This window comes from Artemia franciscana, chromosome 17, assembly GCF_032884065.1.
Source record: "Artemia franciscana chromosome 17, ASM3288406v1, whole genome shotgun sequence".
NCBI lineage: Eukaryota > Metazoa > Arthropoda > Branchiopoda > Anostraca > Artemiidae > Artemia > Artemia franciscana.
The window spans coordinates 25,199,996-25,225,001 of NC_088879.1; the positions used below are offsets into that span (position 1 = coordinate 25,199,996).

At 35.9% G+C, this 25,006-nt stretch overlaps 1 protein-coding gene across 1 annotated transcript in view; it reads right to left on the reverse strand.

Annotated features, from left to right (window-relative positions):
• Window positions 1–25,006, reverse strand: part of LOC136038050 (intermembrane lipid transfer protein VPS13D-like) — a 214,910-nt gene that overhangs the window by 106,135 nt on the left and 83,769 nt on the right. The window contains exons 14-18 of the mRNA XM_065721001.1: window positions 21,175–22,299; window positions 14,199–14,524; window positions 11,375–11,663; window positions 3,778–4,819; window positions 580–858 (exon numbers count right to left, since the gene is read on the reverse strand). Of these exons, the coding sequence (XP_065577073.1) occupies window positions 580–858; window positions 3,778–4,819; window positions 11,375–11,663; window positions 14,199–14,524; window positions 21,175–22,299 (3,061 nt within the window). The remainder of the gene's footprint in view (window positions 1–579; window positions 859–3,777; window positions 4,820–11,374; window positions 11,664–14,198; window positions 14,525–21,174; window positions 22,300–25,006) is intronic.

Below are 25,006 nucleotides of genomic sequence, written 5' to 3' on the forward strand. Positions count from 1 at the left end.
TTTCTTATGATACAAACTTCAGGTAATGACTTCAGGTAATGGCATTGATTGAATCCCACACCGAATATTCAGTTTAAATTTAACCTTGCTTATCCTTTGTTTAGAATAATTCTGAACTCAATATGCATTGTCCCCAGAATCCCTTGAGTTGAAAGAGAAGGAAAAAAACGGAAAGAGAGAAGACATGGAAAACAAATAAAATGGATGCCAATAAAGAAGGATCAGGTTTGACGGTTCAAAAAGAAACAATGGTGATGACAATTGCAATGGGAGTTACATAAACATAGAACAGAGGAAACAGAAAAAACAGCGAGTAAATAAAAAGGAGAGGGTAGTAAAATACAAGAGAATAGGAACCAAAATTGTTAAAACATAAATGTTAATTCATTCCATGAAAAAAAAAGATTATTTTACTTTTATTAGACTTAGTTTGTGTCTATGATTGTAAACTAGTCGTGTCAAGAGTAAGAGGGAACAACAGAAGAATTAAATTAACATAATATTCAATTTATTAAATCTAATCCATCAAACTGAAAGGAATTTAATTGAAATAAAAAGTAGAGTTCATATTCCAATTACCTTGAACAGTAGAATCGATACTGATCTCAACACTTTCATGAAGCTCGTTCATTACAACCACCGATGATCGAATGACTATCAATTTTCTTGCGGAACTTATCAATGAGATTTCAATAATTATTCGAGCTGGTATTCCAGTGTCTTCCTGATATATATGACGGTAAAATCGTCCCACCTTGTCAACTGAGATCGGACCAACAACTTTCCAGCCTTCTACTCGGAGATAAAGCTTGTTTGACATGGATGAGATCTTCCTGCCATCCCGAAGTCTCGCTCGGCCTGGAAGAAAATATAAAATCTTAATACAGACTCTCTACATTTCAATTTTTGTTTACAATTTTCTTTCCCTTCTCATCTTTTTAGAACTAAATAAAATCATCAAACTGAGCCCTTAGTAAAACCATAAAATCGAGTCATAAAGATTACTTTTGATGATTAACTCTTGGTAAATCTGAGTAGCACTCATAAGCAATCGTGAGTGGCTTATGAGCAAAGCGTATTTTAAAGGCCTCATATGTATTTCAAGACATATCTAATAATAGTGGAAAGGAAAGAAACGGAACAAAACTAAATAATTGAGTATAATACTTCAAAGAAAGTAGTATATGGAGAAAAAAACTTTTAGCTGAAGTGCAGTTAATTAAATGTATCTTTCTAACCTTGTCAGGGTCTTTTTGTATGGGTCGATACCTGTCAATGCTCCCCTGAGAGTTGGCCTGAGATCATTGTAAGCAATTGAGAGTTCAATACGTAATACACCCTAAGATACCTATCGCTTTTAGCCATCTCTGACATAAGCCATAAACTAATTTCTATTAATATAAATGATATCTGTGTTTGGCAAATATCCATCCAAGGTTCTTTTTTTAGCTTTATTTTTCTTCAAAAAGCCAGTTTTTTTTTTGGGGGGGGGGGGGATTTTTACGTTACCTTTGGGAAAAACAACCATATGTTACTAAGTTATAGATTTTGTGGTTAGTTGATGAGACTCCAACTAACCATAGCTTCAACTAATACAATCAACTTTCAACTTACAGAGACTTCAACTGATAAATAGTGTATTTACACATCTTAATTATACATATACATATACCGGGTTTGAATCCCCCCCCCCAAAAAAAATTCCAACCCTTAAAGAGTAGCAACAATGCATTTAAAATTACTTCTGATACATTTTTCAAAGATTTGTTTGTACCAACCCCCCCCCCCCCCCAAAAAAAATCCTGGATACATTCTTGATACAGGCCAAATGAAATTTATTAATAAGGGTCAAATACCAACGAAATTAGGGAAGTTGTGGCAACTTACACATATACATATATATTTACACAAGTTACAAAAAGTTTGTCTTGCAACTGTACTGGTCTTGAACTATTACAACCAAAAGTTAATATAGAAATCAACTGAGAGTATATGCCTAGAAAGTTACTTTTCTGGAATTTATCAGCTTTAATATTGAATCCACACCTAAAAGAACAAGCATTGAGTGAAAATTTACATTGAAATTTAGAAGGGAATGTATTATGTTATTCAACTCTAGAACGATCATGTAGCAAGCAATCAAAAGCTGAATTCCTCATAGTCTCTCATGATTCACTGTGGGATATGGATCCCCGGATTACAGTTATTTGTGCAGAAAGACCGCATTCTCCTCCAAAAATATGAAAACCATCTATTCTACCAATTAAAAATATTTCCTAGGTATTACTTTCAAAAACAGCTATCTCTTTGAAAAGGAGATGGGGGAGAAGGTTAGAGTAGAAGGTATTTGCGAGAAAGTTTTTGTACAACAGACTGAAAATTAAGAGAACGCCATAAAGACCTTTGGTTCCAAAAATATTTATCGATAATTCTTTCATTTCCTATCAAGTGCAACTAAAATCAAACCGGTTTACTCGAAAACCAGCAAGACTGATAGAATAGAAGTAACTAGTATGCAGACAATGAACAGTATCCAGTCACTGGCTGACCAGTATTTAATGTTATATACTTCATGTAATTTAATGTTATTATGATGGTTCATAAGATACTGGCAATACATTATTTGGAGGTCCACAGAGTACAGTCCCGGTTCTTTTTTTTTTTTTTTTTTGTAACCGATTTACTTTGGTTAATCCCCTCTGACTTATAAATTCTTCCTTGAGGATAAATAAACACAATTTCAATATTGGTAAAAAAGAAACTTTTAACGAAAAAGCGAAAAAGACCTACTTTTGGGTCTTTGTATAAAAAAAAAAAAAAAAAAAAAAAAAAAAAAAAAAAAAAAAAAAAAAAAAAAAAAAAAAAAAAAAAAAAAAAAAAAAAAGAATTAAAAATTTCAATACTGGTTTCAACACAGGAAGTTATAATTTTCGGCAAATATATGAATTATCACCCTTGGATTACAGGGATACCACGGAGAACTGTATCCCCGTAGATAAAGTGATAGATACACAAATACATCCGTAAGATATTTAAATGTTTAGTAGCTGAAAGATTGTCTTTCATTAAGAACATGGTGAAGGTCAGTACAAAATTATCAAGAAATTTAGGAGCCAGGTGAATTTTGAAAATATTTATTCCTTTTGAGCCCTTCGAGAAACTTATAATTTTCACATACACACTCATAAATCTACTACTACTATTGAATGGACACGCTTCCCTTTGAAAGTCAAACCAATAGAAGCGTACCAAGATAGTGCAACTCGTCACCTAAGAAATAAAATAACACGAGAATCAGCAAACAATAATCAATGTCTAATTACTTCACTTATCTGGGTTAGGTGACTTACACAACTCTGTTCATAGACAAGTGTTCTCAATTTTTGCTTTTCGATGTTATTATTTTACTAGCCATAGTATTACTATCATTATTGTCAATTCTCTTATTGTTACTTTCCGTTCATACTTTTCAACATTAAAGCACTTTATGTAGCATCTAGAACACGGCAAGGTCGTACTTTTTTCTTCTTTTTTTTCCTTGCGTGCTTTGTAAATTAAATTCAATTTACTGAACTATTAAGACCGTTCTTGAATATTTTGTTAAATATATTGTTGCAATCTACAAAAATTAACTTCCGTAGATTTATGAGACTGTACCTTTGAGTTTATAATAGGTATAAATAGATGTTTTAACTTCTTTATTACTGGGCTATTATTGCTTTAGTGTACCATCAAAAAAGTAATCATAGCCAATATTTATTTAAGAAGAAAAGATACCTCTTGTTACAAATGAAAATCCTTGAGTTTCTCCGGGTGCAACATCTACCCAAACATCAGGCGCCCTCTTATTGGCTGCATCTTCAACTTTTGGGACATTTGTAGAAAATCTTAAGGCACAACCCACGGCGTTTTGTAAGGCATAGGGTACAAAAGGATTTCTTCTTTTAAATGCTATAGAACATTCACCTCTTTCCACTTGAAGCCATGATTGTCTTATAGATTCTTTAAGATGAAGCAAATCGGAAGTTAAGTTTAGATCAATCGTTTCATCTGACGACACTTGCAGGCTGAAGTCCTTCTTTTCATTTTCTTTGAAAGAAATACTTAACTCACAAGGTTCAAGAAGAGGTTCCCAGCCAGACAAGCTTCGATTATAGTAGTCTATGCTCAACTTAAATTTCGACAAAACTCCAAAGGGATCCATGTTGTAGTTCAAAGAAACATGAGTTCCTGTAATGTCAAGGAGTGGAACATCCGCATCACTAGCATCGTCAATCAAAATAATGCTCAGACAAGAGCAATAAAGAGTTGCAGACTGAAATAAACTAAGCCTTAATGCCTTGTTTTCGTTACATAGTCTAATTGCAGCATCTTCGATTGTAGCTTCTCGCTTCAAAGCCCTATATGAAGCTTCTGCTGAGAACCCCATCTCAACCAGGTATAATATGGACGACTGCATATTAACAGGGAAAGTTTGTAACACTTTCTTCTCAGCTGCGGCTCTTCTAGCCTGCTTGGGTAGACTTTCGAAAACTCGTTTCAAAACAATTAAATCAGTGTAAGACAATCTAATACAAACTGGCTGCTGAATACCGATATCCAAAGTTCTGGGAGAATCTTCTTCGGTTAGCTCATACAACCCAGCAAGAGGCATTGACAGAGGAGCTCGAATCTTAAAGGCAGCACTAATGGGATCCATTATAGACAATGAAGTATTCAGTTCGTCAGCAAAGATGCAGGAGTACACTTCTAGTTTGTTTACGTTTGCTGATAGGGGTTTAGCATGAGCGTTCGGCCAGTATTTCACCACAGATGTTCCCTGGAATCAAGAAATCTTAAATGAAATTTAATTCTTTCATACACATCTTTCAGTACACTCTAGCCTACTTAGGTTAATTATCCGATAGGCGTGATTGTATACCCTCAGGGATTCAGATATATCAATGACGTCATTGAATAAAGCCGAAAAATATATTCACTTTAAAAAATCTTTTGCTTATTATAGGACCTTCAAGATATTTTTTAATGGAAGTGCGAAAATCAAAATGGGCTGCTAAAGTATTTTCGTCATGAAATAATAAAAATCGATTTTTAATCTTTCAGAGGACAGTTCAGTTAAATCAGGTTACTTATCTGATAAGCAGAATCACTTATACTCGTAGTTTCAGATGCATTACCGACATCACAGATTAAAACCAAGAAATTCATTGATCTTAAAATACCGAAAGTACACTATACTAATATTACTGCTAACCCCTCGTCAAATTACCAAGCTGCCTCAGCTGATCACCGCTACGTACGCTCCTCCATTCCACCCTGTTCAGTATTTCACTCTTCCCCCCCTCACCTGTGAAATGTGAACATGTTTTCTTGTCTTCTTCCCGTCCCATTCGAGTACTCTTATTTGCAAGGAAGAATTCTGCTATCTAGTGTGTGAAAAAATTATAACAATAGCCCCACTCCAGGAGACAATTTTAACTTTTAATTTTTTGCTTTCAATTCATTCACAGGTTTCTGTTTTCACCCTTCCAGTTTTAAAATTTCTTAGTAAATTATAGCAGAAATTGGATATTGCTGTCCGATCCGGCATCTATGGATGCAAAATGACCTCTGTTGACCACTACTTTCTGTCCATTGCTGCTTCTCCTGCAATTTGCAGCAAAGGTTTATCCCCCGGTAGTACATACCTTCAAAAACCGCAAATGAGCAGCCAACCCGTTTTAATCAGTCCTAAAGCTCGGTATAGTTGCTGCGTGTGTTGAGCATGAGCATTACATCCATTAAAAGGAGCACAGTAGTGCAAACCCCTATTTAGGATGACATATTATTTCAAGTTATATAAGATTATGAATAACGTCGAGATATTTTAAGTTGGGGTTAAAAGGGGAAGAAATAAAATGGATTTTGAATTTAAGGGGAGGGTCGATTGATATTGGGGAAACAGAGAGGAAATTTAGGTGTCATAGTGTTAACACAGTCCCTTGTCCGATGTGTGGGGAGGACGAAGAGGAGATTTTTCATTTTTGGGGAAATTGTAAGGAACTGATGGATCTGAGAATGAGTGTTTTTCGTTAGTGTTGACAGATAGAAGTTGGACGGAAGGGATTGTAGGATTACGCGTAAAAACAACAAAAAGGAATCTGGATAAGTATGTCGATGAAGGGCTGATACATCGTGAAAGATGTATCTCTTAATACATCTCACATATAATTACATTATTCTTTTTAATTTATTTGTCTTTTTTGTTGGTTTTGTTATGTTTATGTTCTCTTTTTTACTATGGTACGACGATTTTTTGGAAATACATACATACATACACCTCAGGCAGGGACGCATTTAAGGGAAGGGAGGGGGACTCCCCCTAAAGTTCTAAGGTGTCGGCACGCAGCACTGACACCTTGGAACTTTACCTATTTATTTTTGGAAGTTCAGCTTATGTGTCCATATTTGTCGGCACATTGGACAATTTTGTTTGCACATTCTTTATAACCCCCTCCACACTCAGAGTCCCAGCTACTTTCCTGACTTCTGGAACACCTAAAAAGTAGTATAATTGAAAAGCCAAAACGCATAGAGAGTTTTTAAAAAAGGGGGGCAAAATAAATACGAAAAAGTAAAAGAAAACACAAGTAGCTGCTCTTATGTTGCATTGATTGACAACTTTTCTATGGGATCGTAAAGAGTTGCTTCCACACGGTCGGTATCGTTGTTCTAAACCCTTTCTACCTAGTTACCTAAATCATCTGACCGTTTCAACCAACGCATTCATAGTTATGCATTTTTGGAAGCGATTCGGTGAAGTAAGGGTTAGTAGGATAAGTAGGAATTATAGCATAACAGCGCACTCAATATTCTCACAATTAAGCCAACAAAAGCTGTATTGTATAGAAAAGAATATATATTAGTAACACATGTAAAAGCAGTCATAAATTGGGAGAGGTTGAATAAAGGACGGCTCAGACGGCGTTCGTAAAGTCGTTCGCAAAGTTCGTAAAGTTGCTTCGTTAACCTTCCGTAAACCTTTACGTGAGCAAGCATTGAAGTTAAACTTTAGTTAACCTTTTTCGTAAAGTTCATAAACTTGACCAATAGGGAAAGAGTTCCAGAGCAAAATTTTTAAACAGATTTGGATATGTGGAATAAGGAAACTGAAAATATACTAATTTCTCTAGTCCGAGAAAAGCCTGTCATATACCAGTCTTCTCGAGGAAAACACAAAGACAGGATCTGCATTGAAAACATATTCAAAGAGATCAGCACTATTATGTGCCATCAGTTTGATGATCAGTTTACAGGAGAGCTGAACACTACTTGTGTTGTTTGGCTGGACTTTAGACCATATAAGCAGTTCAAAAGGTAAAGAACAAGCCCTTTTGTTCTTGGATTCATTGATGAAAGGAATGAGACAGACAGTCAAAACATTATCAAAGCTCTTGAAGCACCAAAGAATAACTCCGTTTCTCCTAACAGTAGTTAGTAGCATTGAAGTTCTTTTTTAATTTTATCATTAGCTGTTTACTACTACACATATGAAACACTCTCCGGATAGTTATTTTTTCATTCAAAGTATGCAGAATAAATATTCGCGGATTTGACCCTCGTTTTGTGCACGATATCACATGGCATTATACTCCAAAAATATTTACTAGATTACTCAAAACAATAGAGATTAGTAGATTACAATTTTTTCAGTTTTATAGTACTTAACACCAATATGCGCCTTTCTTTACTGTATTTGATTTAGGTGACACTTTTAGAGTATGGCTTCATACGACATCGTACACTAGAAAATAACTGAAATTCTTCCTTTTTTCAACTAAAGTCTTCCGCAGCTATCTTTAGTGTCTTTGATCCTTTGACTTCTCTGTATCTTCTGTCGTCCTTTCTTTTATTTGACTAATAACTTATACGAATCAATCAGATTAACGATTTACTAGGGGATTCTGATGAGAATTTTGTACAGATATGAATCTATACGGACACCATTACTAAGGTCTGGTTAGACAATGAGTTCGAATTGACTTTTCTAGAAGGATTCCCAAAGAGCTTTTAAACCATATTATATTGATAAAACACACGATGACGAACACTAGAATTCAGCGATAAATTTAAGATTCAATTGAAAAATAAAATCATAATTGGGGCTTTAAATTTTAAAGATAATTGGTTAAAATTATTTTTATCCAATCCACTTTAACTGTTTTCCACTCGAAGTCAATAATTTACTTTACTTGAACTTGCAGGAAGACCGGCGCTTTCGACTTCGACCAGTATCTGAAATCCAGAGGCTTTGCGGAAATTTGTTGAATCGTAAGCTCCCCAGACTGAAGGCTCAGGAGTCTGAAGATATAAGTTAACAAGGGAGACATATAATCTATGCACAGTTATGTAGTAAGGTAAATTACAGGACACTATGTGGTACCAGGTAATCAAAATGGCGTATCTTCAATATATTGGGATGCTTAGTCTCTAATTTGTTCAAAATTGGCTCTGTTTTCTAACCTAAAATTTGGCCTCAGTATTGTTTAAATACATATTTTAAAGACTTTCTCATTTTCGCACGTACTTTCTTTTTTTCTTTTTTTTTTGTTATGTTTTGACAAATGAAAACCACACAGGTAAGATTCATATCGTTTTGAATAAAATACAATTACACGCAAGACGATAAATGAATTTAAGAGGGAGAGGATAGCACCGTTCTTGTTCGCAAACCCCTGATATCTTGTCTTTTTGTTGTGCTGATTCCATGACAAATAAAAAAACACATTGGTCCCAAATGTCGCTCTGGCCTTCGGGAGCTATCAAGGGGCTTGAAATTTTAGAGGGAGTTAGCCATACTTCTGTTTGTAGTAATTTCTACTTGTTTTAAGTGAAACTTAGTTAGTCATATTAATTGACGTCAATTTTTAGTATTCATTTATTCATCTACACCAGTATCTGTTATCTTCATGCTTGATGTGATCATTTATTTTGATTTCTGGTCGTTTTTATGGCACTTGGTATTAACCAAGTGACATATAGCAATCGCAAACTCTGTCTGTCTGTCTGTCGGTCCAGGTTTTGCTACTTTAGGCACTTCCAGGTAAGCTAGGACGATGAAATTTGGCAAGCGTATCAGGGACCGGACCAGATTAAATTAGAAATAGTCGTTTTCCCGATTTAACCATCAGGATGGGGGAGTGGGGGGCCGGTTAATTCGGAAATAATAGAAAAAATGAAGTATTTTTAACTTATGAGCTATCAGAGCTCTTATTTTAAATCCCGACCGGATCTGATGACATTGGGGGGAGTTGGATGAGGGAAACCTAAAATCTTGGAAAACACTTAGAGTGGAGGGATCGGGATGAAACTTTATGGGAAATATAAGCACAAGTCCCAGATACATGATTGACATAATCCGAACGGATCCACCCTCTTTGGGGTAGTTGGGGGGGCGGGGGGGTAATTCTGAAAAATAAAAAAAAATAAGGTAGTTTTAACTTACGAATGGGTGATCGGATATCAATGAAATTTGATATTTAGAAGGATATCGTGGCTCAGAGCCCTTATTTTAAACCCGACCGGATCTGGTGCCATTGGGGGGGGAGTTGGGAGGGGGAAACCTGAAACTTGGAAAACACTTAGAGCGGAGGGATCGGGATGAAACTTGGTGGGAAAAATAATCACGAGTCCTAGATACATGATTGACATAACCGGAACGGATCCGCTCTCTTTGGGGTAGTTGGGGGAGGGGTTAATTCTGAAAAATTAGAAAAAATGAGGCGTTTTTAACTTACGAACGGGTGATCGGATCTCAACGAAATTTGATATTTAGAAGAAAATAGTGTCTCAAAGCTCTTATTTTAAATCCTGACCGGATCTGGTAACATTGGGGGATTTTTGGGGTGGAGGAACCTAAAATCATGGAAAACGCTTAGATTGGAGGGATCGGGATGAAACTTGTTGGGAAAAATAAGCAAAAGTCTCACATGCGTGATTTACATAATTGGAACGGATCCGCTCTATTGGGGGGGGGGGGGGTTAATTCTGAAAAAAGAAAAAATGACGTATTTTTAACTTAAGAAGGAGTGATCGGATCTTCATGAAACTTCATATTTAGAAGGACCTCGTAACTCAGATCTCTTATTTTAAATCTCAACCGGATCAAACGTAATTGGGGGGGGGCAGTTGGAGAGGAACGGAAATCTTAGAAAATACTTAAAGCGGTGAGATCAGGATGAAACTGGATGGGAAGAATAGAAACCTGTCTAAGATACATGACTGACATAACTGGACCGGATCTGCTGTCTTTGGTGGAATTGGGGGGGGGGCGTAATTTTGAAAATTGAGGTATTTGTAACTTACGAAAGGGTGACCAGATCTTAATGAAATTTGATATTTAAAAGGATCTTGTGCTTTGAAGTTCTAATTTTAAATTATGACCATATCCTGTGACATTGGGGGGAGTTGGAGGGGGAAACCGGAATTCTTGGAAAACGTGAAAATTGGGATTTTTTTATCTTACGAATAGATGATCGGATCTTAATGAAATTTGATTTTTAGAAGGAATTCATGTCTCAGATCTCTTTTTTCAAATCCCGACCAGATCTTTTGACACTGGGGGGAGTTGGAGGGGGAAATCTTGGAAAAACACTTGGAGTGTAGGAATCAGGATGAAGCTTGGTGGATAGAATAAACAAATGTCCTTGATACGTGATTGACAGAATCGTACTGTCAAATACTCTTTGGAGGAGTTGGGGGAGGGGTTCAGTGATTTGGCGAATTTGGTGCTTCTGGACGTGCTAGGACGATGAAAATTGGTAGGCGTGTCAGGGAGCTGCACAATTTGACTTGATAAAGTCGTTTTCACAGATTCGACCATCTGAGGGGCTAAAGGGAGAGGAAAAATTAGAAAAAATTAGGTATTTATAACTTACGAGTGGGTGATCGAATCTTGATGAGTTTTGATATTTAGAAGGACATCGTGACTCAGAGCTCTTATTTTAAATCCTGACCGGCATTAAGCCTCTTATTTTCCTTTTTAAATCAATCTATTGATTCATAGAATTTTGTTAGAGCTCATACCATATGATCTCTTGGCTCTTAGCTCTTCTCGCCTCGTCACAAGTACCATATGAGCTCTTAGCTCTTGTTTTTTCTTTAATAATAATTTCCGTTCGTCATAACCTTGAATCAGAATACAATTTTATTTCTGTTCGGTTTAGATTATAATATGACTCTTTAATTTTCTTTGAAAAAATAATCAATTTGATAAATAAAAGTTTTAATTTTGCTTAAGTCAAGAATTATTGCGAAGTTGTAGACCAGCTTCGTACATTAGTTGTGAGTTTATTAGTTTTTTTTTTTACCTTAGCTCTTAAAATTAAGAACTCACCCTAAGTATAATTGCAATAGTCTCTAATGCAGAAGCATTTTCCACAACTACTATTTCCGAATCGGTGATGTTTAATTTGATTTCAAAAGGTGTTTTTCTATTCAATTCGGATCGGTTGACAATGCCAATGTCCCTGGGAACCTCCAATGGGGTATCATCTCCTGTTTGTACGCCGTTTTCCATAAAACTCTGAGTTAAAAAGCCAAGAAAGAGGACCCACCAGTCCATGATTGCCATAACTCGCATACGATTCAGAACAATTGTAAACTCAGCACCAGAATAATTACTCCTAGGAAGAAAATTATGATCAAAATTGTAAACACGGCTATAGATATATATCATGTAAAACACACTGAATTGACACATCTCCCAAAAGATGGCTTTTCTTACCATTATTAATTGTAAAGGATATAATTCTATTCCCAATTTCGCATTTGTTGAAAATATTAAAGAAATGGAGGGGCTCACCCGAACCTAAATGGGCTCGATCTTGTTTATGGACATTTGCTTAGATTTTTCGGATCTCTCTTCATTTAAGGTATGCTTAAAGCAAGAGCAGGCACGTACGCAGGGGGGGAGGGGGAATATATCTGGAAAATATCTAGAATGGCTATTTTGGAGGGGGGCCAAAACCTTCGAAACAGCAGATATAAAGTAGCATTTTTTTATTTAGTAACTAAATAAATGCAAAAAGCACGTATATCGGAAAATACAGATTAACTTTAATCCGTAGTATTGTAGCGGATGGGGGGAAGAAGACTGAGGCTTCAAAAGTACGTTTTAGGCTCAGGTTATGTTCATAGCGATTTAGAACCAATGCAGTGATTAATCTATTATATCCCACTGAAAGGGGAATTTTAGGTTTAATAGTGCAATATGGGTGCTATGGGGGGGGGAGTAGTTCTTCTATTGCGAAAACGTCGATTTTAATGAAAAATGGTAGTTTACAAAATTGATCCATTAAAAGCTGTACTTCATCCTGAAATGGGGGGATAAACGCTCTAATTATCCTAATATCAAGGATAATTCTATTTTTCTGTGGAAAGCAAACTGTCTTTACAAAAAAAAAAAAAAAAGTACAATCGCTAATTACTTCAAAGAGGGTAAAAAGTTAGACAGAAAATGGGTTAATAATTGGGCAGTGACTTGACCAGATAATTACATGCTGAAAATTCCCAAAAAAAGGCTTCACACATGTATCTAGATTCTTAATAAATGTCCTACTTTTGCCAGAAATCCCAAGAAACCATGGGGAAATTAAACATTTCACAAAATTTGGGGGGACCGGGCCCGAAGGCCCTGCGTACGTGCCAGAGCAAGAGTATCCATATTTTTTCTTCCTCTTTTTTTAGATTAGATTTCAACCCACAAAATCAAACACGGCAAAACTGAACCAAAGCAAAATCCAGCCCAGAAAAATTAAAACTAATACAGAGCAAAATACAAAGGATTCTCTACGGACTTTTGGGTCTGACTAATATCTTTCACGCAAATTTAATCCGATAAAAATCAGCCTGCTGAAAATTGACCCACACAAAACTCACAATAGCAAAATACAATCTAGGCAATAGGCTAAGCAGCCCATACGATTATCGTTAGACAATTCCTGATATATCTACAACATCTTCTTCGTCTTTTTGAAGAAAAGAAGTTTTAGAAACCCTTCTTAGCATATGTCATTGCCGTGACTTTTAGAATTCTAATATCAGTTTCAAGACTTCCTCTGAATCTCCCCAGTTTTTTACCGGAAAAATCCTTCCTCCCCATTGGCAGTACAGCTAACAACGGTTTCCCGTAGTTCGTTAGACACATGGTGCAATACTGGCAACGTAGAACAAAAAAAAATGAAATTTTACGTCTTATCAAAATTACTTCTTTTTTATTTCTATCACGTATTTTTTACGACTAACACATTAAATAATTTCCAGACACGTTCAATAGATTATAATAACAAAAATAATCATAGTATATTATTATTTTATAAATTATAATTCGTCGAAACCTAAGTTACAATAGAAAATAAACAGAATGGATATTAAAAAAGACGAAGAAAAGGAACTCAACGAAACAAAACAAAACCTCATATTCCAAATGAATCAAAACAGCATAAATTAATCAAAATGACAAAAATCAATCGCAAAATGAAAATCACATTCCATAAATCCATCTTAACATGAGCCAATCGCAGTAACATCAATCAACAGCAAAATATACATTAATCACAATAACATAAATCAACCGCAACAATAAATCAATCACAATAGAAGTCAATCGCAGTGATAAATCAAAAATTAATCGCAGTAATTGATCGACGACCTCCCTAAGGAAACATTCGAAGCATATAAAATTAAATTTGGTATGTGTATATAAAATTTGGTTCAATTCTACTTTCTTGGGCTACAATGCGAGAAAAATTGAGATGGCTAGGACACGTTCTGTGGATGATAGATGACACATTGCCAAAGATCAGCCTTTTCACCCGAAGATCTAGGACCAAACGAAAAGGAGGACGACTACGAATGGAGATATCTTAAGGAAAGATTTTTCGCAAATGGAAACTTCTTGAGAGGGTGTAAAGAGGGAGGTTTTAAATAGATTGAGATGGAGGAGAAGCGCGAGAAGTTATGTTAGCCTAAGGAGGCCTGAGGCTGCATTGAGTTCTTAGTAGTAGTATTATTATTTTGAGTAACGAGCTGAAAAAAAAAGAAAATCATGCTCTAGCACGAGGGGTGCATTTGTTTTTTAGTACAAGTCTAAGAATCCTAATCACCATTCCCGCCCGAATATAGATATAATTACCAGATAAAATCAAAACGAAACATACCTGTAATGTACTTCCACTTGTAAATTTTTTCCTGGTTTCGCCTCTTCAAAAGATTCCAAGATCGTTCGAAATACGCTCGGCTTCGAGTTTTTCGCTTTTAGGTCATACCGAGTATCGAGAAGTGATATTTTATGCGAAAACAGGTCAACATCTTTAGAGCCATCATCATGCATTTCAATCTGTAGATCTGATTTCGTAAAAAGGATACTTGCAATCATTAAACTTCTTGCGGAGCAGACCAAGTCAATTACCACTCCAATAAGATCAAAATGAATATAAAGTGATACATTACATTTTAAAGGCATCGTGGCCCCAGCTCCAGCACCCTAAAAATTACCAACATTTGTTTAAATCAAAAGAGAAGGAACAAGAAGGTCAGCTATATAGCAAATACAATAATAAAACATATTCAAGGTGATCGTGGTCCAGCAGTCTCATTTGCGTAACACACAAGTATTGCTATTTTTGACCAAAAGTATCCCAAAAATGACACCAGACCATAAAAACTTGAACAGAAGTGTCAAATTCAAATCAAAAAAGCGATGAAATTTAGATTTTTTTTCGGTTAAATAAACATGGTCTTTCTTACTTTTCTCTGCAATTTTCTTATATTTTTCACTGGTGGATTGGTTTCAGAGAGAAAAAACATGAATTTTTATATGTATAGTATTTTTGGCTACTTTTTAGCCTTATGTAACTTTGAATATTCGAACAAGCAGGCAAAGGTATGTGTAATCTCTGGCTATATGTTTAGCCATCTGTAACTTTGAATTTTCAGGTAGGCAGGCATAAGCATATGTAAGCAGAAGTAAGAATATGTGAAAGAAATTGCTTAATTGAAAAGGCTCAATTACTCCAGCTGTGTAATTTATGACTGTAGAGGCAACATAGGGGATATATAACAAAGTAGGTACTCCTTGGCTAATTTTGCTTATCGAACGGATATCTAATGAAAAAAAAGAAGAAATATACCATTTGATTCTCCCCTCCATGATCTTTCCAAATGCATTAACCACTACCATTGTAATTGTGCCTCAGCTCCCTCCCCTAATAGGACCTCCCGTAATAGTTCTCCGAATTTGCAGGTTTGTAATATTGCCTGTCCTTATTTCTCATCTGCAGATGCTTCGAAATTCAAAATAAACCCTATATCAGCATAAAACAAAGCATAATAAAATAATCTGGTCCAGTTCCTGATACGCCTGCCAAATTTCATCGTCCTAGCTTACCTGGAAGTGCCTAAAGTAGCAAAACCGGGACAGACCGACAGAATTTGCGATTGCTATATGTCACTTGGTTAATACCAAGTGCCATAAAAAAAAATCAGTAATCTGATGTAAATATCCTAGGGTTAAACCTGGGTTATTTTTTAGAAAAAAAACAGCAACAAAATCAGCAAACTAATGTAGACATTCTAGGGTTGTATCTGGATTATTTTTTAGAAACAACAACAACAAAATCAGTAATTTGATGTAAATATACTAGGTTCATGTCTGGATTTTTTTTTTCGAAAAAAAAAATCATCCAACTTTTTTAAATGGCTTATGGTTTCTAACTTTCTCAGAGTTTCCCATTAACCTTCGTCAAGTGAATATTCTGTAACAGCCATTGTTTATTAGTCAAGTCAACTTCAGAAATATTTTCTTCAGATAAGTTCATTACTGCTTTCCTCCTCAAAGTAAAAGGTGAGAGGGTTTAAAAGCAAATTTTCTGAATAAAATATATTGAGAATTTTGTCATTGTGGGGTCTAGTTCAGAAGACGGGGTACAGTATATTGGGTTATCCCAGGTGCATGGAACAAGACATGACTCATATATAAAAATACATAATCACTGTCATTATAAATGCATTTCGTCATTCACTGCTCTTTCCAAATACAATTGCGATTGCGACAATAATTAACTGCGATTTTAATTGACATCAGCCCCGGCCCCCTAAAGGTACAGGATACAGCCACGAGCTAAACAAACATGTTTGTTAATTTTGTTGTTTTTTGGTGTGAAATTGGCTTTAATTTCAATTGTGAACGAGCTGTTGATGAGAAACAAGGTCAAAAACATCGAAAAAAAAACATAATGTAAACCCATAAATCATCGATGTTTTGCATATAGCTTAAGGTCTTTGTAGAAGTGAAAGCAACTATGGAATCTGCTAAATACATTTTCTGAATATAATGAAGTAAGAGATTTGTTTATTATAATGTTAACTTCAGAAGAAGTGATTAACTAGACTAGGATAGTCACTATTATAGGACAGTAATCACATAGAAAAAATGAATATGCCCAATACCAATGTTATTGTGTTGCGAGAGCAACACTTTGGTTTTGCCCCGTTTTTTTTTTTTTTTTTTTTTTTTTTTTTTTTTTTTTTTTCTATGTCGTCGATGTTGGCTTATTCCTGGAAACTGGTAAGGGTCTAACCTGTGCGGCTTTTACGGAAAGTGTGGACCTCAGACCGGATTGATGAATATGGCATTACATTTTGGAAAGCTCCGCAGAACTCTTACCTGGGGCAAAAAGGATGGTTTTTGCTTGTCCACGAGCCAGAGCCTATGGTGTGTGAAGTGAAGTGGAGTTATGTAGCCTATGTCAGAGAGGAGTATCTGAAGTTGTGCAGCCAAGCTTTCGTTTGAAGATGGTTTCGAGTGGAAAGCTAGGCCAGCAGGCAGGCACCACTTTCAAATTGAAGATGGACTAAAATCTATAAGTGTTAAATATATGCGGCAGTTACCCGGCCCCACAGGCAATATATCTTCTTTGAGTGATAAATAGAAAAATTCACAAGCAAAAAAGCGACGTTTTCCAACGGGTCCGAAAGTGCTGCCGTGATTTCGCTGGGTTTATCATTTGTTTTTTCAGACTTGGGATTGAGGTAGAGAAATGTTATCAGATATACCTCTTAAGCTTTAAAAGTTCTGTCATTGCTAAAGAAATTGGAGCTTATCCTTTGCTCCTTTCTAAGTGGTGACGTTAGAAAGTTGGCCTACGGCAAAAAAAATTCGCTTTTTGAATTAAGACAGATAGAATTTTTTTTCGACGGCAATCGATAGCTCTTGATGAGCTGACTAAAGTATATGCATCCATTTTTTGATACAAAAATTCCTTCATAAGATATACTAGTTTGAAAATTTCAAGGGGTTGACAACTTCAGTAGTAGGGTACACACTGAAACCAAAAGTAAGCCGATACCAATTGTGAGACATGTAGAGGACTTGTAAGGAAAGGTCAGCTGTTAGCTCAAAATCATCTTCGGCAGTGAGGGGTTTGCAAATTGTGCTATTTGGTGTACCTATTATTTGTTTCCAGTGTATTTGATGATAAGACCGAGTTGGTTCCAGTAGTAAGACATGTAGGGGACTTGTACGTAATAATCGTCTGTTAGGCTACAATCATCTTTAGTCAAGAGGGGTTTGTAACTTTTGCTAGTTGGTGTAGTCTACCCATACTCACTGTAACCTAGAATTAAGTGTTTACGCAAAGGGTACAAACGATAAAGTAAAACAACGAGGCAGTTTCGTAATAATTAATAGAGTGTCATCTATGGTATTTTTGATCCTTAAAAGTTACGGATAGCTTTATAATACCAACTAGATTATATAAGATATTGTTCCAAGTCTTGATCCGTCACGATGTCTACGATTGAAAAGGATGAAGTTCAACTGGCTGCAAAGTCAATCTAGTCCCTTCTTTCGACATTCTCTTGTTATTGTTGTTTTTTTCCAACTCTGAGGAATGGCTTTTGATCATGGATTACTGATCGCGTTAATATTTGAACATAACGTTTTAAAAGTCGATAGGCTGACAACTTCAGCGTTTAACCGATAGCAAAGAAACAAAACCAAAGTGTTGCTCTCGCATCACTTTATTCGGCTAAGCCGGACAAAGGTTGCCGCAACACTTCACGTTGCTCAGGCAACGTAGGTCTAGTTCTAATTGCATCACAATTACAATGGTAGTGGTTCTTACGTTTGGAGAAAGCATGGAACAGGGAATCAAATGATACATTTTGCCTTGTTTTCTGCTCGATGTCTGTTCTATGAACAGTATTAACTAGGGAACACGTAACGTACTATATATCCCTACGTAATCACCTAAAAATATCTTAAATGAACTTACCTACTACTACTACTACTACTGAAATTACTACTAACAACTCATTGTAGCACCAAGACGCCTGATTTCAACACAGCTACATACACTCCTCCATCCCAATCTTTTTAAAACCTCCCTCTGTACACCCTCCCAGAAAGTTCCCATTTCCCTTAAATCTTTCCTTGCGATCTCCTCCCAACACATTCGGGAACGACCTGCTTTTTGTTTGGCCCTAGGTGGTTGGATGACAAGGATGATCTGCAGAACGTATCTTAGCCATCTCACTCTTTCTCATGTTATACCCCTAAAAATCTGGAATAGGCCACACTTTTCATGCAGCTTACTGTTTTAAATACGGTCAGTCTGGGGGGGAGGGGAGTTCATGTTTGTTCAACATGTGGTTCAAGTTTGACACTTTTGGTTCAAAATAGCGATGCTTAAGCGTTCCATTTTTAAAATGATCGTGAAACCGTTCAGCCACTTTCACCGCCCTAATATAAGGCATTTCTTCAAATTTGTCGATTAAATTTACTTAAATTGAAATAACTTCATATTTAGAATATAGGAGTCACTTCAAATATGTGAATAAAAATTCAAGTTATCAGGTTTATTGTGAGCAGTAATTAAAATTAGGGTAAACAATCTCTTTCCTGAAAACTTTCTTTAAGTTTTAAAAAGTAAGTAGCTGAGCTAAATGAATGAAACTTTCACGCATTTTCAGGAATTACTATTCAAACTGATTCCTGAAAGATGAATTAACCTAGCTATGCTGTTTTCTTGGCTTGGGTGTTATAGTATGTCCGAAACCTGCTATCATACCCAACAGCCGAGAGTCTGCCTAAGCGGCTGTAGGTCATACGACCGAGATAAAAAAAAAAGAAGATAGGTTTTTATTGCTAAGTCACATCACATCACAACCGTTGTGCTCTTCTTGTACGTGCCAACTATGACAAAATTTAGTAAAAAGATTCAGCGTTTGCCACTGAATGAGAAAAACAGAGAGGGAAAGTAGAGAAAAAGAGCGTCAGAGCAAGAGATAGGACAAGAGTAAGGAAGGGAAAGAGGCTAGAGAGGCAATTAAATAAGTGTAAGTACTTAGTGAAGTGCCGGCGCATCTAGGAGAGAGATTTGGACTATTCCAAGCTATTAATCTGTAAGTCGCACTAATTCATTACAAATGATATCTCCACTAGCCTTTAATCCAATGCCCTTAACCTAATTTTCACCTAAAATGATGTTTCAATATACATGTGCATCGTGACATCACTAAAACAAGGAAATTATATTTTATCGGGAATAGAATACTGATCGATGTTGATGTTACGATGTGTTGAAATTTCTTGGATTGTTTGAAAATTACCAAGAAAAATACCGGTAACTGCATCTTAATTACTACGAGTCTTTGCTTCCTCTTCTCTTTTTCTCTCCTTCTTGAAAGTCCTATATGGCTTTTCAGCTACAATTATTTATCTGGTTGTTTAGTTCACTTTATCAACTTACCAACGGGTAGAATAAATTTTTATTGTTCACCGGTTTAAAAAGCCCCCAATTACCAAGAAAAACGCCAGGAACTGCATCTTAATTACAACGAGTCTTTCCTTCCTCTTCTCTTTTTTTCTCCTTCCTGAGGAAAGAGAACTCGCCAAATCACTGAACCCCTCCCCCCAACTCCCCCAAAGAGAGCGAATCTGGTACGGTTACGTCAATCACGTATCAAGGACATTTGCTTATTCTATCCACCAAGCTTCATCCCAATTCCTCCACTCCAAGTGTTTTCCAAGATTTCCCCCTCCAACTCCCCCCAATGTCAAAAGATCTGGTCGGGATTTGAAATAAGAGCTCTGAGACATGAATTCCTTCTAAATATCAAATTTCATTAAGATCCGATCACCTATTCATAAGATAAAAATACCCCAATTTTCAGGTTTTCCAAGAATTCCGGTTTCCCCCTCCAACTCCCCCAATGTCACAGGATCTGGTCGGAATTTTAAATTGGAGCTTTAAAGCACAAGATCCTTCTAAATATTAAATTTCGTTAAGATCTGGCCACCCTTTCGTAAGTTACAAATACCTCAATTTTCAAAATTACCCCCACCCCCCAACTCCACCAAAGAGAGCAGATCCGGTCCGGTTATGTCAGTCAAGTATCTTAGACAGGTTTTTATTCTTCCCATCCAGTTTCATATGGCTTTTCCGCTACAATTATCTATCTGGTTTTACTTTATCCAATTACCGGCGAAGAGAATCAATATCTATTGTCCGTCGGTTTAAAAAGCCCCCTTCCCCGCAAACGTATCTAATTCTTATTATTTCTTAACGATTTTGGTTGAAAAGCTTCAATTATTTTGTAGAATTATCAATTATTTGTAGAAGGAATGTGTCTCTAGCTGAAGGCACATTAATGTTTAAATCGTTAGAACCATGCCATTAATAGTTACAAAAAATTTCGTTTCAAGAATTGAAAATTTTCAACGGAGACACTAACAGTTCACGTTTAGGTGGGTTCACCAATCATCTATAACAAAACAAATTAAAATAAATGTATTTTTTTTTCCTTTTTGATCTAATATGTAATAAGGCACCGAATAAGGGAGAGGGACTAGTTTTAAAATCATTGAAAAAAAAAAACTAAGCTTACCGTATGTTAAGTATAGAGACTTATAGTTCTGATTGAGGAGTTCCAATCAATATATCTGTCATAGAAAATTAAAAAGCACGCATCTTTTCTATTCTTTTCTTCTTCTTTTTAATATAATAAGGGCGTAATTTTTTTAGAGGGAAGATGATGTTAGTTTTGAAATCATTTAAATAGGAAATTAAAACCGGATCATGCTATTCCCCCACACTCCCAAAAAAAAGAGTAGATCCGGTATATAAATCTTACCTGAATGAAGATTTCAGGGACTGTATCTTCATCAAACCTAGAGAAGGTCTCTCCTAAGTTGAATGTTAAAAAACCTCTGATGAGCTTATATTCATCTGTATCAATAACAGCATGTACCTCCGATAGGCGACCTATGATTGACATGTCTGCAACATGTCTGCTCAAAAATGTTTCCAGGTTTCGATCAATTTCGAGTTTCATCTGGCAAGGATGCTGCAAAAACGGACTATTTCCTTTTTTAATTCGAAAACTTTCCAGTCCAAAATCACTATCTTCTCCATCCTCACACCTCCGTGCGGGGAAAGCTTGCATATTTTTGATATCACATATTATATGATCAAGCAGAACTGGAGTTTCAACTTCTGCATCTTCTAAATTAGATTGATCGCAATCAGATTTTTTGGGGGAATCATTTTCCCGCTCATTTGAATAAATAAAATCATTCGAAATTAATATCACTCCCAAATCTACAACAATAATGTCATTAGAATTGCTACTAACAGGTAGGACAACTAAAGGAGAACCAGTTTCGACATTTAGGAGTAGCCTCATTCCCATCTTTGGTGCAGCATTACCAGTTCGTGCAGCTGTTACTAATCCTCTTAGTCTAGTGAAATCATTCAAAAATGCAAGAAATTCTTGAAAAAATCTATGCACATGTATTACAACAACCGAAGACATCCTAAGCTTCATTTTTGCATCATAATTTTGCTGCACACTCTTATTTCGATCAAATATGAACAGCTGAAAATCAAATGCCTGTGGCCCACAAGTTGAGAATTTCTCTCTGTAATATCGTCCTTCTACAGTGAGGTCATAAACTTTTAGTTTTCCAAGAAAGCCAGTAATATTTACATCATTATTCATCACTTCTTTCTCAATCGTTATATCCATGATTTTGATCAAGGCTATTTCTCTCAATTTTCTGTTCAATAAAAAATTCACTTTTCGAAGTTGTAATGAAAGTTTCGAATTTTCAACTTCTTTTGAAGTTTGAGGATCTACGTGATATGGCCTGGTTTTGTAGGCTTCCTTCCTGTTGAAAAAATCAAGTAAAAGAACCCAAGAAGTCAGGTTGACAACTATGTCACAGGCATTGAAGTCAATATCGATGAATGATTTAACCTATAAATAAACATTAAAAAAAGAATTAAACATATTTGATAGAGAAAAAAACAATAAAAGAAACTTAATGATTATCCCGTTTTTTTCTCTTTTTGGTCTTTTTTTTGCATCATCAACCTGAGGAATTTATACTTTTTCCAAGTAAATTGTCATAAGTCTAATTAGAAGAATTAACGATGAAAAACTTCCATGCACAGAAGAGAGACATAACCTCATCTCAAGGAATATTCCTTGATTGGAAATGAAAAAAATTGTGCCTAGAAGTGCAATATCTGAAGAGAAAAATCTAAAGTTTTGTCAGCCGGAGTACCAATTAATTTTCAGTCCAAGCTATATTTATTTGATTTTCCCTCGACTAATTTGGTTAATATCCTGCTTCAATACCATGCTTACTATAATCCTATTTATGAGCTACAGCTTATGTACGAGGTTCAACAACTCAGAGAAAATATGACATTTTAAAGGTAACAGTTTTCCGTTGCCTTATTCTGATTGGTCAACACTACTTTTTAGCTCTGACAGCTTAAGTGTTAATTTCTTACACCTGAAACCCAAATCAAAACACTGCAAATGAAGTTAAAAACAACTACATTGATAGACATGAAAAAATAAGTCAAGATTAACACAAATTGAATTGTTAGGAGAGAAGGCATAATTTTGATAATGGTTTATCTGCCTAGTTCACTCTTACTGAAATTCATTATTTCTGAAAATGGGGGCAAGAGAGGGCTACGCACTGCGCTAGTAATATTAAATCTATTTGCTTAAGAGTACACAAATGTAGCGCTTCCATACAGCAAAACTCAGCTCCATTCAACTCAACTTAATTAATGGATCCCTAGTTCAACCTAAAACCTGTTGAACTCAATCTCAATATTTCCAAATTTAAATTTGGTAAAAGATAGGGGTTTTGTACAAGATGTTCCATACTGATAGATCTTTCAGGAATAAAAGGGGAGTACTGGAAGTAGATGACACATTAAAGTGACACTTTACCATGGGCAACGGAAGCTATTAATGAAAAAAGTGAATTAAGAATGTTTAGTGTACGTATAACTCAATACCCTTTAACCAAACCCCGTTCAATTCAACCCATTTAATTGATGTCTCGTTCAACTGAACTATCGTTTAAATCGACACTGTGTTCTCATTTACACCAACACTCAGTACAACTTATCCCCCATTCAACTGAGCCCCAATCAACTCAACCCCAATCGAAGTGAACCCAATTTAACTCAACTCCCCTGTCCCTTAATCCTCATTCAACTCAACTCCTCTAAAATTAGTCCTCATTTCGCTCAACCCCCACTTACCTCAACCCTCATGCAAATCAATTCCCATTACCCAACCCTCATGTGACTCAGTCCCCACCTAACTCAACTTCCGTTTAAATCGACCCCTGGTCTTTGAATAAGTTTGAACTACCGTTGATTAAAAGCTCAAAATTTACTTCTTACTTCTTTTACAGTTTAAAACTTATACTGCAACCCCTTACATTTAAGGTGAGAGCTGATGTTTTGATAATTTTACAAAGTTTAACCATTAAATATATCAGGCTTATTAAGGTTTTGTAGCAAAGGTTATGGCGGTAGATCTGGTATGCTCTCAATGTGGTGGGTCAGAATTGTCACTACTTGTTTCATGCCGAGTATACTCGCCATTCACTACTTATTTGTTTGATTTAAGACTCCAGCAATAATAAAAGCAGATGCTGCATACTGTCGGAGGTTGTGGTCCAGTATTTGCAGATCATTGAAGCTATCGTGTATTGTTGCAGAACTATCCTGTTCGCTGCAGACTCTGGATTACACGATGGGGTAAGAGAAATTTCTTGACAAGAATTCTTGCTTGCACTTAACCCAGATCATGTCGTGAAAGGAGTCAGTAGGATCACTTAATAACTAGCAAGGAATTTCCTTTCAGAAATACAAACGACACCACCACCAAAGCGCTCAAAACCGCGATCCCACCTTGTGTTAAAAAATCTTACATAGCCTTTAATACGACCAGTTTCTCCTGTAAGGTAACATAATTTAGTCATTGCTACTATGGAACAGAAAGTGTGTTCCATCAAGATTCCAAGTTCGTCCATTTCTCCGTTCAATGACCAAGCATTGCAGAGTAATAAGCTCCACGGTTTTGTCCTTGTCGAAAACCATTCTGGTTTAAACATCGGTGTTGTCAAGTTTGCATAAACTGGAGGAAACACCGGGTCATTATACCAAGGTCGTAGAGCTAGTAAAACTTCACACCTCGGTTTACAGTTAACTATGGTTAGGGTCCTTAGTCTACCAATGCGTTATGGTTATTTTTGTCCTAAAAAAGGGACTGGGGTATTGGTGCGGTTATTTCACTGTCCTCCTTTACACCCATGTCAGTTATGCTTCATTCGGCAAGTTTCCTGTGCTTAGATAACAAGAAAAACTCGAGTGTCTTAGGCAAAATTCACGGATTTTAGAAGTTTCGAGAGTTCAATGTGTGAGATTTGAAAATTAATAACAAGCAGACTAAGAAGCTTAAATTATAAACAAATGAGAATGAAGAATTGATGTCCTGTGTCGAAAAAAGAATTGACCAAGTAGAAAAACTGACTAGACGTCAAAAATTTAGTTAACTATATTAGTAAGAAAGATAGATGGAATGAAAGCGTGAAAAGTAGAACAGCCATAGTAAAAGACATTCTTTGCAGTTGATAAAAGTTTGAAGA